Source organism: Purpureocillium takamizusanense, chromosome 9 (assembly GCF_022605165.1).
Source record: "Purpureocillium takamizusanense chromosome 9, complete sequence".
Lineage (NCBI taxonomy): Eukaryota > Fungi > Ascomycota > Sordariomycetes > Hypocreales > Ophiocordycipitaceae > Purpureocillium > Purpureocillium takamizusanense.
Genome location: NC_063076.1, coordinates 1,660,838 through 1,678,616, shown reverse-complemented (window position 1 = coordinate 1,678,616; position 17,779 = coordinate 1,660,838). Strand labels below are relative to the sequence as shown.

Here is a 17,779-nt window from a genome sequence, read left to right as displayed (position 1 = left end):
CCTACCCCTGGTAAAGTCATGAATAGCCAGACACGGAAGCCTCGTCGCGACAAACCACTTTTAGGCTCCTAATCTGCTTCGTGCACGTCTCATTGTTTGAGACGCGCCTTGAAGTCGAGAGAGAGGTGCCGTCTGGCAGCAACAAGTCGACGAGCCACAATGGTGTGCACCCCTAGATGACTTACATCATTTGTTACCTGTAGGGCACATGCAGCGGGTGCGGTGACATCCTACCATATTCCAAATATTTTCTAGGAGGCTCAGTTTCCCCGTCTCGTTTTCTTTATCTCGTCATTTTACTGAGGCGCACTCTTTGTCTATTTTTTTTCGTGCTGCTCAATGAATGGCCTGGTAGCCCACGCTGGCTTCAGGCCGTAGATGAGGCGGTCGGCATCGACCCCTCAGTATCCATGTTCGACACTTGCGCCTGCATGCTACGTACATATAGAGCTTTCAGATGAAACCCCAGACCGCCCGCATCCGAAAGTTCGATATCACACGTGCAGATTTGATTGGGCCCTTCTACACATCAGGACTGACGGTATGCTCCCAGCGTCAATGGATGCCCTCAAACTTCGTGTCACGGTTCAACAAAAATCCATCCAGCGACAACATGTTATATCGGCCGTTTTCATCATCTCTGATGGGAGATGGCTCCGCCCCCAGGCGACCCGTAAATCCTCTCGACAGCAATAAGCCCATGATCCTAGCCATGCGAACGGCTTCGAGGGATTCGTCTCCTAGCCCGCCCACTTCATCCTTGAAGGTTTTCCAGAAGAGGCTGTGCAGATCGTGATAGTCTTCATACCGTATCCAGCCGTGCCGAAGATGAAGTTTTCCGGTGAGGCCCTGCAGAGAATGCAGGTTTAAGCCAAAGGGTCAGATTGTCGCCTCGGCCCAATCGATGACCCCGACCAAGTCGCAAGTCACTTCGTCGACAATAATGTTGCAGGTGCCGAAATCTTTGTGGAGAAGAACCATGGGGAGTGAGAATACGGCATCGATGGAGTCAATGCATTCCCGGACAGCCCCATGCAGTCGCGCAGGGAGAGCTTCAAGCAGCATCCGCAGTTCGTTGGCAATGATCTCCTTCATATCAGCGCGGTAGCTTGGGTCGACTGGGTGAGGCGTCTTCCACGAAAGAGCAAAGAATCTAGCCAACCTGGTAGAGTATTCATACCGTAGATTGACCTTCAGAATCGTGCTTCTCACCGTGCCACGCCAGTCATCAATCTCTTACGTCTGATGGAGCTTTCCTGCGAATTGTCGGGTGTATCATGGGAGAGAATAAAGTCCAAATGAGTCACTCCCTTCATACGGCTCATCACATGAACATGAAGCGGCTCTTTGTCACTTGATTCTATTCCAATTCGGCCTTCAAAAGAGACCGCTGGCGCCAGACTCCCATATACCTGTCTCGCGAGCGATGCGATGCTCATATCCAGTCGCAGAGACTGCAGCCGAAACTGAACAACATACTCCAGGCACGCGCCAGCGTAGACGGAGTAGCTGCAATTTCCCTGCACTGCAACGGGTATAGCTTTGCCGCCGACAAGCTCTTCCGCCCGCGCATCGCAGCTCGAACGATTTGCAGTGGTTTTCGCGAAGAAAGTCACGAGCTCGTCGTCCAAAGAATACTCTGAGTACGCCATGTCCCACGCAAGCTAACCGTGTCGGGCTTTGTTACGGCAATTTGCGAGGAGGCAGGCAAATAATGACAGCTTCTTTCCGTGTCGTGCTGTACATACGCTGTCCCAGCGCGGTATCAGCGTGACCCGTGGGTGGCCCTATCTCAACTCTGCTGCGACGGCCGGTGCTGGTGAGGCTGGGGCAACTGCCGCGCAAGCAAACAAACAACAGTGTGAGGTGTGAGCTGCCAGTCCGGTCAGCTGATCAAACGGTGACAGGGACTGGGAGGCGCAAGCGTTGGTGCATTGTCTTCTAAATTTGGAGATGCAGCGTCTAGGGACCCCTGACTGAGTTGGACGTGCCGCACGCAAAACGTCAGATATATATCGCCGACGAGCTGTGTATAAAGCGCTACAGAGGCAGGAATATATTAAGAGAAGTGCCGGTTGAGGATTCATATTGTCTACGAAGTATATTGTACATTTATAACAAGTTGTACATTATAGCATCAGCTACCCGAGCAACGCGCACACGGAGTGCGCGACGGGACGATGATCAGCTTAGAGAACGCACAAGCAAGCGACCTAGCAAAAAGAACAAAAAAACATAAAATAGCCGGTGTTCGCTAGTCGTTACCGACTTAACTACTGATCTGCCGGTTAGTAGTTTAGGCCCTGCTCGGCACGCGCGGTTAGTATAACCGGGCTTTTAAAAGGTAACTTTTTAAGGAAGCATAACTACGGTAGAGGGGTTAAACTACTACTTTTAACCCATTTTAACCCCTATTAATAAGTTATATATATAACCTTCGCCGCTTACTTAATTAAGTTGGGATTTAAATTTTACTATAGTCTATAGGGGTATTTTTTATAATATTAGTCTATAATACCTTTAATATACCCTTAAATATAATATATTTTATAACGCTTAAAAATATCTTTATATTATAAGACTTAAAAGATTATTACTTATAATATCGATATAGTAAATAATTAAAATATTAAAAATAGCCTTATATTTTATTATAAAAAGGGATAATATAAATAAGCTAGCTTTTAAGCTTATTAAGCTTATTAATAAAGGGATTATTAATAAAGCCTTTATTATTAACGAAGAGCTTATTATTATTATTAAAGAGTTTATTATTAATAATAAAGCTAATAATATTAATAAAGAGATTATTACCCTAATTAAATTTAATAAAAAGGTAAAGCTATAGCTAACTTTATAGGTAGTTAAGTTAATAAAGGTAATAAATAGGAAAAAAGTTAATATTAAAGAAAACCTATAATAGGGCCGGCGCTATATAATAGGAGCCGGTCGGGTTATTAATATTTAACGTACTATAAAGGAAGGAAATTAGGGTTATATATTAAGTAGCCCCTATACGCATAGCGCCCGCTACGTATAGCCTTACGTAACTAGCTATAGGCTTAGGTTAGTATAGGGTCCTAACTATATATAGCATTATTACGCTTAAGGCCGCGCTTTAGGCTCTTATTAGGCTAAGCCCCTTATATTACCCTTACTCCCCCCCCCCCCCCCTAAGCTAGCCCTAACTACTATAAGGGGGCTTGCGATAACCCCTTACTTAAGCCCTTTAGTTAAGGGCTTCTTTACCTAGCGGCCTATAAGTAAGCGCGCGTAGCTAGCTTTTATTACCGCCCGCTATATAATAAGTAAGTCCGTTCGTAAGGGCCCTACTTCCTTTAATTAAGTATCTTTACCCCCTTTAGCGCAAGCCCTACCCGCCGGCCCGTATATACTTATAGCCGGCTAGGTTAACGACGTTATAATAGCTATTTACCTTAAGTTACCCTTTAAGCCTTACGTAACTATTAATACGGTATAATTATAAAAAGACCTCTTTCCCTTAAGCCTAGCGGGCTTCCTTCCTTCCTCCTATAACTTTATTATTACTATTACCGCCGCGTTATTACCGCTATTATAATAATAGTAGTAATAATAATAATAATAATAGTAATAATAATAGCGGCAATAATAATAATAAGTCCCTTACCCCCTCTTCCTTTATTATTACGCTTTACTTTATAGGGTATAAAGGCGTATTAATTTAAGTTAATATTTAAGATAGATATTATTAAAGTCTTTATAGGCTAGGCTCTTAAAGCCCTTATTATTATCGCTATTATTATTACTACTATAAGTCTATCGCCCCCCCTACCTTATAATAGCTATACCTAGCCCCTTTATTATACTTTAGGCCGCTATTATTACTATCTTAGCCTCCCCCCCCTTATTACTTACTTTATCGCTACCCTTTAAGGTATTTATTATAGCTATTTATCGCTACCTTTAATATCGCCCTCTATAAGTATACTTACCTTTCTTTATATAAGTATTATTAATTCGAGATAAAAGAAAGTAAGATTTAATACTTTTATTAAAGAGCTTTACTTTTACCCTTATATATACTATATTAAGCTAAAGGCTAATTATATAGCTTATATTAATTAGTTATAAGGTAGCTATTATAGCTATTATATAGTTAATTATATATATTATTAATCGGGCCTAGCCTTCTTTATTACTTTATATAATTAAATTTTTATTATTAATATTATTATTATTACTATTATTATTATTATTACCGCCCCCTTTATTATTATTAATATTATTATCGCTATTATTATTATTATTAAAAAGGTAAAGGCTAAAGTAAAGAAAGTATTAAGCGCTATTTATATAGCGATTTAATACCTTTAGGAATTAAAGCGTATAGGCCTTATACTTAAGTAAGTCCCCTTTTTTTATCTTTATATAGTATTAACGATATAGCTATTAACCCCTATATAAAGGTAGCGCTAATAACTTTAATGCCCTTACCTTTACTCTTACCCTTATTGCCTTAATTATTACCTTAAGTAATAATACTTAATTATTTATTAAGGTAGGTACCTTTAAGGACTACTTTATAGCGGTTAAGACTATTATTGCCGCCTTTATTAAGGCTCCCTTTATTACCGCTATTATTATTATTACTATTAAGGAGGAAAAAGAGGAAAAAGATAAAAAGGATAAAGAAAAAGATAAAGAGGAAGAATAACTATACCTTATAAAATAGCCCTCTTTTCTTAAGGGGGGTAAAGTTAATATTAATATTTCTTTTTAGCGCTTTTTACTAGCTTATTTTATAAAATATTTATATACTTTAATATACTTTACTTTCTTAAGCGACTTTTATATTAGCTTAAGATATCTACTTTATTTAATTAAGGCTTTTTCTTTAATTCCTTAGCTATAGGGCTTTTATTAAACTATAAAGATCTTTTTTACTTTATAGAATATATTATTACTTACTTATATTAATATAAGCTAATTATTTAAAATAGCCTAATTAAATATAAGGTCGTTATTTATATGCTATAGCTAGTCTATATAAAAATAGTTATATATACTTAAAGGTAGGCCTATTAGCTTAACTATATATAGGCTTATTACTTTATTAATTATATATTTTAAGTATAGTTAATTAAGCTTTTTCTTTAGTTTTATAAAGGTATAATTATAAAGGTCGAGCTAGACTTTATCCCTTACTTTATACCTATTTATAGGGCTATATATATAATTAGCTTATTACTTTTATTTAAGTAAGGCTATTATTATTATAGAGCTATAAAGCTCTATAACTTATTTAAGCTTTATTATAAAGGCTTATACTTTATTCTTTAATATAATATATTAGCTTATTTCCCTTATAGGGGTAAAAGGGCCGCTTATAATAAGTTAAGGGTAATAGCTATAAAGCGCGAAAAAGGGGGATATATTAATTAAGGTATTTATTTAGCTATTAAGTATAAGCTAAGCTATAAGTAGCTATTAATCTTAGTTATTTTAATTATAATTAATATAGGCCCTAAGGTATACTTATACTTTTTAATTAATCCTCTTTATACCTTTATTTATTTAAGGGTAGTATATTATATTAAGTTATTACTTAATATTTATTAGCTTATAGAGGTATTATTAAAAGCTATTTATTTAATTTATTTTTTAATTACTTATAATAATAGCGGGCTAGCTATATTAACGAAAGTAATATTAAAGGAAGCGCTTTATATATATAATAGCGTTTATAATAGCTATTAACTTTAATATAACTTCCTTATTAAGCCTATTTTAAATAACTTAAAAGAAGCGACTTTTATTTATAAGGGGGAGGTCTATAATAAAGTCTATTTAGATCTATTTATAGAATTAATTAAGTATAAATAAAAGCTATAATAGGCCCTTTTTATATTCCCTTTATATCTTTATATAACTATAAGTATTATAATTATAAAGGAACCTCTTAATATATTATTATATTAAGGGCTAATAAAACTTATATAATAATATAGCTATTATACCTTTTTTATTAAGGTATTTAAAGAAGGGTAAATTATAGGCCTATTATATTAGCTAACCCTTAAGTTTATTTTATAAGTCTATTCCTTTAAGAGCGGACTTTACTTTTACCTTTATTACTTAAGGGGTATTAAATATTTAAAGGTAGTCCTTATAGTAAAGGTTCTTTATTATATTAAGGCTATACTTTATAATCTATACTTTAAGATTAAGCTTTAAGTTAAAAGTATAGGCGCTACTTTTAATTATATAAAAGGCGCTTTAATATATTATATCTTACTTTACCTTTCGCTATTATAAAGAGCTTAACTAAAGGTTAGAGAATAAGGTCGTTAATATAATTAAAGTAATGCTAATATATATATAAAGGGCGCTTTAAGGGATAAATTATAAGTCTTTAGCTTTATAGTCTTTTTAGGTCTTTTAATTTTAATCCCTATAAGAAAGTATATTAAATATTATAGTTAGTTTACTTAACTTATATTTTAAAGAAAAGTTAAACTTTAAGAGTAACTTTATTTAATGCGCTTATTATTTTAATAGGTATTAATAAGTTATAAAATATTTTAGGTTTTTATAGTCTATAAGTATTATAAAGCTCTTATAGCTATAAAGCTTTACCGATTATTATTTTAAATAATAAATAATCGTTAATATCTCTTTATTATAAATAAGGTAGTTTTATTTAATAAGGGATAGTTTTTATAAATAAAAGGCTATTAGCTTTTATTAGCTATTTATATTTTATAAGAGCGTTCTCTTTAAGGTAGTCTTATTATAATCTATTTTTAAGAAAGTAAATAAATTAAGGTCTTATTATAAGAGGATCGGGGCTTTTATAAAGAGTTCCTTAAGGGCTTTAAACGCTATTTAATACTCCCGCTCTTATATAAACGGAACTTACTTCCTTATTAAAGCTATAAGTAGCGCCGCTATATCTAAAAACTTAAGTATAAAAACCTAATAATAATTAACGAACTTAAAGAAGCTTTATACCCTTTTTTATATCGTTAAGGCTAGTTATTTAATAATTACTTTTATCTTTATAAGGTTTACTTTAATACCCTTATTTATATAGATAATAAAACTTAAGTATTTAATAGTTTTAACCTTAAATTAATATTTATTTAAATCGAGATATAGGCTATAATCTTAAAGCCGCTTAAATACTTATTATACCTTTATATAATATTCCTTAAGGGTATTATTTATATAGATAAGGATATTATTTATATAAGTAAAGTAAAAATCGTCTAGGAAGTCCTATAATATATTATTAATATAGCGTTAAAAAGTAATTAAAGTATTATTAAGGCTAAATAAGGTAATTATTTACTTAAAGAAACTATACCTTATATAAAAAATAATCTTTTACTCTTTTTTTATTATTACTTATACTTTATAGAATACCTATATTATATTAAGCTTAATAAACTAATAGGCGCTTATTAAGTTATAAAGGGTATTATTAATAAGGGGGATAAAGTAATAATTTACCTTTATAATAGTATTAAAGGCGCGGTAATTATAATAAAAATAAAGCCCGCCCCTTAGCTTTTATATAAAAAGGATAGGCACTATTACCTTTAAGTTACTAACTTTAATAAACCCCTTATCGAAAAGGTTATTAAGGGTCTTCTATAATATTAATACCTCTTTATATAATATACTATAAAGTACTCTATAGGGTATAAGTAAGTCTTAGCTATTTAGGCCTATTTTAAGGGGGATCTAATAGTTTATATTAGGCTTATAAGGGTTAAGCTTATTTACTTTTTACTTTTTAAAAAGTAAAAGTAAATTATAAAAGTATAATAAAATAATTACTTAAAGTTCCTTTTTTAATTTAAGCTACTTAAATATAAGCGCTTTTTTAATATCTTTTATATTAATAGCGAAGATAGCTACCTTAATTATATTACCGCCCTTTTACTTTTTAATCTATTATATATACCTTATAAATATTAATATTATAATATAATAGGCGTTTTTTATATCCTTTAAGAATAAGCTATTAAGGGGCGGCCCTTAATAATACTATACTTATATTTATAATAAGCTATATTAAAGCCTACCTTTATATAAGATTAAGTAAGACTTTATATATTATATTTAGGGCTTCTTTAAGATAAAGGGGAACTTTAATTAAAGTATTATATAGGTATAAATAAGTTATAGGTAGCCCTTTATATCCGCGACTAGCTATATTAGCCCTTTAATAGCTACTTTATCTATAATACTTAATATACCCCTTACCTTATAAAAAAGGATCTTTTTTATTAAGACCTTAAGGTCTTAAGCTATTTCTTTATTTATAACTATATAATACTTATATCCTTTATTAATAAATATAGAATAAAAAGGACTTTTATTAATCGATATTATTATTACCGATAGAGTCGTCTTTAAGCGTCCCTTAAGCTTTATTTTCTCTATTTATATTATTATAGGCCCTAAAGTATAGCTTTACTTTAAGGTAGCGCTTTTCCTTATATAAACGCCGCTTCTTTACTTTTACTTTCTTTATTACCTTTATTTTTAAGCTCGGGCTTAATAAAGACTATATAATATAGCTTAATTAAGTTCGATATTATAAGCTACCTTATTAAAGTATAAAAATAACGCGCTATTAAGTAATTACTCCTTTTATAATAGAGGTATAGCCTTTTACTTTTCTTTCTTTCCCTTTTATCTTTAATAGCTTACTTAACTTAATAAGACTTATTACTTTCTTTAATTAAGTCCCTTTAAAGACCCTTTTTATTTAAGCTAGTCTTATACTTTTTAAGGTAAGTAATTAATATTATAATATTACTTTAATAATTAATAGTTAAGACCGCTATAAGGGAGTCTATTTAGTCTATTCTTAAATAAGTAAATTAGTATTTATATTAGGCTTAGCCCTTTTTTTATAGCTCTTTAAAGTATAAGGTCTTCTCGAAGTTTTAAGCGATTTCTTAAAGGTATTAAGTATATTTATAAAAGGCGATTAATATTTATACTATAATAAGCTATTCCTTTAAGGCATTAAATATAATATTTTATAGTATTAAGATTTAGGTATCTTTTATTTAAGTAAACTTACTTATATTTATAAAGGTATTTTTAAAGTTAAAAAAGAAAGTATTAAAAAGCTATTTATCTCTTTAATATAAGCTTTATAGCTTATTAAGCGCTCTTTCCTTTACCTATTCGCTATTAAAGAGGCATTCGATATAGTTAAAGAAGGCTTATAATTCCTTATTGCCCTTAAGTCTTCCTTAAGTCTAAAATCCCTTTATATAAGGCTATAGTCGGACGGGTAATATATTAAAGAGCTAATATTAAGTAGCTTTACTTTCCCTATTAAGGCTTTTTACTTTATTAATTTTATATTTACTTTTTAGTTAATATAGGAAAAAATAAAAATATTTTATCTTACTATCTTATATTAGCTATTTAAGTAGCTTTTACTTCTTAAGCTTAAGCGCTACTTTATTAAGGGCTATTAAGTTAAGTATAAATTATAGCTATACCCTTAAATATTTAAGTTTTACTTATTAAAGCGCTTATTATTACGTTAGCTATTATATTTATTATTATATTTATTATAGCGCTTATTATAGCGCTTATTATTATACTTATTATTATATTTATTATTTTACTTATTATTATATTTATTATTACGCTTATTATTATGCCTATTATTATACTTATTATTACGCCTATTATTATACCTATTATTCTATCGAGAGCCTATAGGTTACCGCTAAGTCTATCTTTATTACTTAGTTTACTATCGTTAATAATATATATTATAATAGGGCCGGCGCTATATAATAAGAGCCGGTCGGGTTATTAATATTTAACGTACTATAAAGGAAGGAAATTAAGGTTATATACTAGGTAGCCCCTATACGCATAGCGCCCGCTATATATAGCCCTATATAACTAGCTATAGGCCTAGGTTAGTATAGGGTCCTAACTATACGTAGCGTTACTACGCTTAGGGCCGCGCCTCGGGCTTTTATTAAGCTAAGCCCCTTATAAAACCTAATATATATAGAAACTAAATATAATAATTTTATTCTTTAAGTATCTTTATAAAGCCTTAAATAAAGATTATTTTAATTTTAATAAAAATACCTTTCTAAAGATTATAATATCTTTAATTATACCTTATTTAAAAGCTTAATATTTATTATTATTACTTTATTAAATTAAAGATTAATTTCTTAATTATTATTATAATCTTAAAAAGAAATATTATTACTTCTTATAAATAAAGGACTATTATAATATAAGCTTAAGCTATACTAAAGATATTAGCTTTATTATAATTATAAATATATATTAAATAATATATATTAATAAATTCCTTTAATAACTTTAGCTTTAAACTATTAAATTACCTTAAGCTAACTTATATAATATAGTCTATCTATAAAATATATAATATAATAATTATATTATTAAAGTTAGCGATTATAAAAGTATTAAAAGGGTTAACTTAAAAGATAATAATAATAATAATAATCCCTTTATTAATAATATAAATAATAAGTTTTACTATTAATAAAGGAAGAAAAGTCTAAAAGTAAAGATATTTTATTTTTTAATTTTTTCTAATTAATCCTATAGTATATAGCCCGCTATACTTAAATATTATTTACTATTAGAGCTAGCGCTTAGCTACCTTATAAGAATAAGTTATATAAAAGCTACTTTAATATATTATAATTAATACCTTTTAAAGCTGTTTATAAAGCTACTTATAAAGCCGCTTATAATACTGCCTATAATATTACTTACGATATTACCTATAATACTTAAATAGCTCTTTTGCGAGCCCCTTTAAAAACTGCTATTATTATTACCGTTATTACTACCGCTATTAATAACGATAATAACGATAAATAAGGCATTATAAGGTAGCTAATAGTATAGCGGCTTTACCTTAACTAGCGGCATTACGAGCTATAATAGCGATAGCATTAAGTATATATAGGTACCTAGCCCGGCCCGGAAAAATAAGTCCTTAATATTATAATATCTTAAGTAAATAATAAAAATACGTTTTTAAGTAAATTAAGCCCTATTAATAAAGGGGTAAATAAGCTATAAGCTTAATTATAAATATAAATATAATTATAAATATAAGCTTAGCCTAAAGTAAAATAATAATACTTTAATATTATAATATTATAAGGAAATATATTTTTAAGTAAATTAAGCCTTATTAATATATAAATATAAGTATAAGTATTATAATAATATAATTTAATTAAAGTTTAATTAAGATATTAGCGTAAGTTATAGTGCATTAGTCTTATCCTATACTTATAAATTAAAAATAGCTAGTATAGTATAGGAGCGGGGCGCGGGCCTAGAAAAATATAGAATATTAATGCGGCTAGTACTTTCTATTTATACGGCTAGCACTATTCTTTTTTTAAACGCCCGCGCCTTGTTATATTACGTGCGCTTAGAAACGTGATGTGATTGTCTGACTCACTAGAGCGAAAAGATTTGTGGCCCCGTAAATCCAGACCTGACTAAGATAACGGGACGGCGCGCTCCATTGCCTCTATCTCAACCTTTTTCCATTGTCAGATCTAGTTCGGCAGCGACCTAACGCATGTATCACCATGGCCGATCCCATTGCTGAAAACACTGCCAAGCTCCAGCTTGACGCGGAGACTGGGGAAATGGTCTCCAAGAATGAGCTCAAGAAGCGTACGCAGAAGCGGGCCAAGAAGACCGCCGCCGCCGTGTTGCGCAACAGCAGACAAGCATCGACGCGATTGCCAACATCCGGAGGTCAAGAGCTGACCGACGCGCTAGGCGGCAAACCCGCTAAGACCAACGAGGCTACTTTCGACCCAGATGGCATGTTCAAGCAGGGTTTCCTTGCCGAGGTCTACAAGCTTCGCCCGTCGGAAAATGTCGTGACGCGATTCCCACCTGAGCCGAATGGCTACCTCCATGTATACATTTCCTCTTTGGCTGATTTCTTGCGTCCCTAAAAGGAAGCTAACATAGAGAGCTAGCTTGGGCACTGCAAGGCCATTGCTATCAACTTTAGGTTTGCAAGACATCATGGCGGCAAAACAGTAAGTTGGACTCCAGGGTCTCCAACATGCAGCTAACTAACACCGGCAGATTCTCAGGTGCATAGTTCCCGTGGTCGTTGGTAGACCTCCGATTCTCGCTTACACAACGAACTTAGATTTGATGATACAAACCCAGACGCCGAAAAAGAGGAGTACTACCTGGCCATTGAGGAGACGATTCGGTGGCTGGGATTCACCCCGTCCGAGATCACATATGCGTCGGACAACTTCCAGCGCATGTATGACCTCGCTGAGGAGCTGATCCAGAAGGAGAAGGCCTACGTGTGTCACTGCAATGAATCCGAGACCAAGCTGCAGCGTGGCGGCGAGGATGGCTTGACCCCGAGATATCGTTGCGAGCATGCAAAGCAGGATGTCGACACCAACCTCAAGAAATTCCGGGACATGCGTGACGGCGAATACGCTCCACAGACCGCCTGGCTCCGCATGAAGCAGGATATTGAGAATCCGAACCCCCAGATGTGGGATATTGCGGCCTACCGAATTCCCAAGAACCAGCATCCTCACCTTCGGACCGGTACAAAATGGCGGGTGTATCCTACTTATGACTTTGCGCACTGCTTGTGTGATAGCTTTGAGGGTATCACGCACAGCTTATGTACCACTGAGTTCGTTCTGTCGCGAGAGAGCTACGAATGGCTAAACCAGTATGTATTCCCTTTCTCCCTCGAGTCGCGATGTGGGAACACGAGCTTCTAGATTTGAACCGTCCCTGCGTGATGTGGTGTTAGCTTATACGAGAGCAGGCTGCTGGTTGAGTTCCAGCCGATGCAACGCGAATATGGCCGCTTGAAACTCGACGGCACGGTTATGAGCAAGAGAGACCTGAGAAGGTTGGTAGAAGAAAAGGTCGTTCGCGGCTGGGATGATCCGCGTCTGTATACCCTTAAGGGGATACGGCGACGAGGTGTACCCCCGGCAGCTCTCCTTGCCTTTATCTATGAGCTTGGCGTGACCACCGCCCTAACCTCCATTAACATCAAACGTTTTGAGCAGACTATTCGGCGGTATCTCGAGAAGACTGTTCCTCGTCTTATGCTTGTCCTCGACCCTGTGCGTGTGGTGATTGAAGACGCTGAGGAGCAGGATCTCGACATACCCTTTCTGTCCAAGGCCCCAAAGATGGGATCCCATATAATTCGGCTGACAAAGAGTATCTACATCGACCGCTCTGACTTCCGCGAGGTTGACAGCAAGGACTACTTCCGTCTCGCACCAGGCAAGATCGTTGGTCTCCTGCACATGCCATATGCTATCAAGGCTACCTCTTTTACCAAGGATGAAGCCACTGGAGCCGTCACAGAGATTAAAGCCGTCTTTGACAAGGATGGCAAGAAGCCCAAGACATTTATCCAGTGGGTGCCTGAGGGCTCGCCCAAGGCTGAAGTGCGTATTCATACCGCCCTATTCAAGTCAGACCGGCCGAAATCGGTGCCCGGAGGGTTTATAAACGACATCAACCCTGATAGTGAGACTATATGGCCGAACGCCGTGATCGAAGCTGGCTTCTACGAAGTGCGCCGTCGTGCGCCGTGGCCTGAGGCAGAGGGTGAGAAGACTAGGGAGTGTGGACCTGAGAGTATCCGATTTCAGGGCATGCGAGTCGCTTACTTTGTGAGTGGTTGCTTGCTGTGTTTGTTTTTGTCTTGCTCCCTTCATTCATGCTAATGATGTGTGCCTTGTTTCCTGGCAGGCCTGTGACTCGGACAGTACGGATGATAAGATTGTGCTCAATCGCATTGTAGCCTTGAAGGAGGACCCCGGCAAGAGCAGCTGAAACTTTGGATGCTCACCAGCGAATCAAGAGTGGGAATTGCGCTCACTCAGAGTCCATGGCTGGGTCGATCTTTCGTATGCCATTACTAGAATAATGGCTAGGCTTAAGGATGGTGATATTGTTAGACTGGACTAGCATCGCAGTGAATTCGGCTAGACGGGATTTACAGTTACGTAAATTCCGACTCGGCTGGATCCAGAGTTCTAGAGCTCCTAGAGCGTTAATGGGAATAGAGCCACTTCGAAGCCACTAGTTTATAGAGCCGATTAAATGCAGACGGGAATTCGAGTTACGTTTTCTATATCTTCTATATCTATGAAAGTGCTAGCAATTAAATTAGTTATATATTAGGAGGAGTATAGCCTAGTAATACCGCCGTTAGCATATCGTTAATATTGCATAACGATACCTAGAGTGTATATCCTATAGAGCGGTAGAGACCTCTCTCTTAATTAGCCGACCTACGCGTCGGGCCCGGGCTATATATGCCCCTTTTCCCCTTACTAGCCTAAATAGCTTTTTCCTATATATATATATATATATCGTCTTCGTCTTTATCTCTCTACTCTATAGGTTATAAGCCCTCGCGCCTTTAGCTCCCCTTCCTTCCTTCTATATCTTTTATAACCCCTACGATAGCCCTGCCTAAATTAACCGATCTAGATTAATTTAATACGTAATAAGTTAGTATAGAGCTAGCCCTCGAGGCTTTAGAGCTCGAAGACTATCTCTCTTCCGATCCGCCTGCGCCGCTTATACTAAAATAGAAGAAATAAGATACCTAAGTAAAAACTCTTATTATTCTCAATATCGGTCCGGCCATCCTTGCCTAGCTACGTCGGGCCGGATAGGCTACTAAAGACTATATAGTAAAGAAGACCTTTGCCCTTATTTACTCTATTACTCTTAATTTACCGGAACTTACGCTCTATAAGACCGTAATCCGCTTTTTCTCTCTTAATCTCGTAACTTCATTTCTATCGATGCCTTCGTCGAGCAGCTCTATACGGCATAGAGCTATATAAAGGCAAAGTACCTTACTATACCGGAGGATTTCTTCGTTATTGCTACTATATACGGCTTCGCGAGAGCGCGGCCGGATTAGCATAATAATTAATCTCACGATATATATAAAGGCAACGCGCCTAATAAGGACGATATACTTACTTTTCTCTCTCGCGAAGCTTATGCCGATAAATAATTAAGCAAGCCCGGGCTCGCGCTTACCGTAATATAATCTTTGTCTTCTTAGTAGTAGCCGCTCTCTTAATCTTCTTCTTCTCGGTAGTAGCCGCTTTTTTAGTCTTCTTCTTCTTAGTCTCAATCTTAGTCTTCTTCTTCTTCTTCTTCTTCCGACCTATATAGTATCAATATAGATATTAAGTCTCTTCTCCTTAGCTATAGCTACCGCGTCTCTCCTAGCCGCTATAAGTACCTATTAGAACGATACTATATTTAGCATTTAAAACTTTAACCCTAATAATAATAGTAATAAGACCGGCCGGAGCTAGAGGAGCTAAATAGCCTTACTAGCAATAGTGCTATTATATCTATAGGCCGATATTTTACTAGATAGTATCTATACCTAGGTCGGCCTAGGGGCAGTATAGAGCGGTATAGACCTCTCTTTTAGTTAGCCGACTTATGCATCGGGCCCGGGTTATATATGCCCCTTTTTCCCTTACTAGCTTAAATAGCTTTTTCCTATATATATATATATATCTCGTCTTCGTCTTCGTCTCTTTACTTTATATATGCTAATTATCCCCGTCTTTATAACTTAGTATCTCGGAGCGACTTAATAGCTCCCTAATTATCTCGAAGTCGCTAATAATACGGCCGGCTAGTAAGTCAATAAGGCAGGAATAGATTTTATTTCCTTATAGGTCCTCGCTAGGCGTATATAGTCTCAGCCCGTAAAGGGGGTCTCTAATAGTATTCTATAATAGTTTCCGCTATTCGGTTTTAATATAGGTAATAAGGCGATAGGCGATTTAAGGGGCCTAGATAAGACGAATAGGGCGGGTGTTATATTTAACGGAAGCCTCGAGACTAGTAAAGCTCTCTATTACTTATATAGGCTGCTTATTACGTAATTAAAACTATAAGAGGCAATCTCGTAGCTAGCTTTAGATAGAGAATTAAGAATTTTAATGTTTAAATATCGCTAACTACCCTTTAGCTAGTTAGCGCGAGTGTAATAGCGGAGGAAGCTAAAGGGTGCTAAAGGGAGCAGACTATTATAAGGTATAAAGAGAGGGCCTTTTCTTAGACGTCTTATAATAAGCGAGTTATTTAATCGGATATAAAAATCACCCTCTAATCTAAAATAATATATTAAGTATAAAGTATAAGTATAAAGAAGTCTAATTATAGAGTAATTTATACCGAGTAGCTATATTTAAATATAGTCTAGTATAATCTTAATAACGTATTTTCTAAGCCTATACCTTATACTAATAATGCATTCTATAACTCCTTAGTACCCTAATCCTCATTAATAGTCGTCTTTATAGTATCTATAGGTATAGTATAATATATAATTTAAGTTACTAGGCGTAAAGCTTAAATAACTATAGCCGCTTATTTTACACTACTTTACGTTAGTTTAAATAATAGGACGGAAGGTAATATAAGGGTAACGTACCTCTTCTACTATAGGTATAGAGTTTGACTTAGGAGCTATCTTTTAGTTTAAGATAGTTAAAGTAGTCTAGGATTTTATTAAGGTTATTTAAATTAGGAAGAAAAGATAGAGAAAAGATATAGTAAAGAGAGGGGAGCTATAGAGGAGTAAAGCTCCTTTTATATCTAAAACATGCCTATATATATTATAATAGAGCTAAAGAGATATAATTATATAGTCGCTAATATATATACTATATAGTATTATTAAAGATAACTAGGTAAATATATAGGCAATAAGCTAGAGCTTAATAGGCAATAGAGATAGGATAAGAAATTAGCGAAAGGGATAATTATATAGATATACGTAATAGACTCGCAGCTAGACTCTGTGTATAAACGGCCAATACGGCGCGGTGTGGATACTCGAAAAGAGGGGAAAGGGCAGCGAAAATAACGCCCTCGAGGAGGGTGTGGGAGGTAACTATATAGTGTACACCGTGCGAGTGTGACGCTAGCCCGGACGGTTTGGAAAATCGCGCCCAGAAGCGTAGTAAGTCTGGATATAGGTTATCTGACTTGCCGCGGCTTATAGTAATAGCGTAGAGGTAGGTAAAGTAGGTAAGAAGGTAAAAAGTATAGGAGAGAGGCTATAAATAAAATGAGTAGTAATGGGCTAAGGGGGCTTAAGCGAAGTATATGCGACGCTAGAGCGCAGTACTTAATTAGGCGAAAGGTAAGATACTATATTATAAAAGGGATAGGTAGCTCGCTTACTAGCTTATTTACTCGTAAGCTATTAGCGAATCCATCTTAGTTTAGTAGTATATAGAGTATAGTATAGTAGTACGACGTGCCTATTATACTCTTATATCCGTCCCTAAGTAGTATACGTCCGTCCTTAAGCAGTCGGGCATAAGGCAGGCAGCTATATAATAACCGATATATTATAGCATCTAGTAGTTAGCTAATAAAGCGTTATAATATATATAGATATATAAGAATATAAGATAGACTAGCTAAAGTACTTCGCTCTTAGTATAATTAGCGACTTAACTACCTTAGTAAAGCGTATAAGAACCCCTAAATACTATTATTATAATGGCCCTATATATAGCTGCTTCTAGCCGCTAATCGACAGGTCTTATTTATATCTAAATAGGCGGTAGAAGGGCTTACTACTAATAGGGCGTTAGGCACTTTCTATTATCATTAGAAAAAGTATAGCTTAGACCTAATATATAAACGAATAGTATTAATTACTTAT

The 17,779-nt window shown here is 34.9% G+C and overlaps 3 protein-coding genes across 3 annotated transcripts; 2 read left to right on the top strand and 1 right to left on the bottom strand.

Moving 5' to 3' along the window:
* Nucleotides 1-545: 545 nt before the first annotated feature.
* On the bottom strand, nt 546-1,835 carry JDV02_009342 (uncharacterized protein). Its single transcript, XM_047990994.1, has 2 exons — nt 1,213-1,835; nt 546-1,153 (listed from the first exon to the last, which is right to left on the bottom strand). Exons 1-2 carry the CDS (start codon nt 1,650-1,652, stop codon nt 880-882), a joined length of 714 nt encoding a protein of 237 aa, XP_047847004.1. The 5' UTR covers nt 1,653-1,835; the 3' UTR covers nt 546-879.
* A 9,789-nt stretch (nt 1,836-11,624) lies between these two features.
* GLN4_3 (Glutamine--tRNA ligase) lies at nt 11,625-12,002 on the top strand (the record flags this gene model as incomplete). The annotated part of the gene is made up of 1 exon (XM_047990993.1): nt 11,625-12,002. The coding sequence occupies one exon, from the start codon at nt 11,625-11,627 to the stop codon at nt 12,000-12,002; it is 378 nt and encodes a 125-aa protein (XP_047847003.1).
* Nucleotides 12,003-12,326: 324 nt separating this feature from the next.
* Nucleotides 12,327-13,887, top strand: GLN4_2 (Glutamine--tRNA ligase; the record flags this gene model as incomplete). The annotated part of the gene is made up of 3 exons (XM_047990992.1): nt 12,327-12,757; nt 12,857-13,724; nt 13,804-13,887. 3 exons carry the CDS (start codon nt 12,327-12,329, stop codon nt 13,885-13,887), a joined length of 1,383 nt encoding a protein of 460 aa, XP_047847002.1.
* Nucleotides 13,888-17,779: the final 3,892 nt, after the last annotated feature.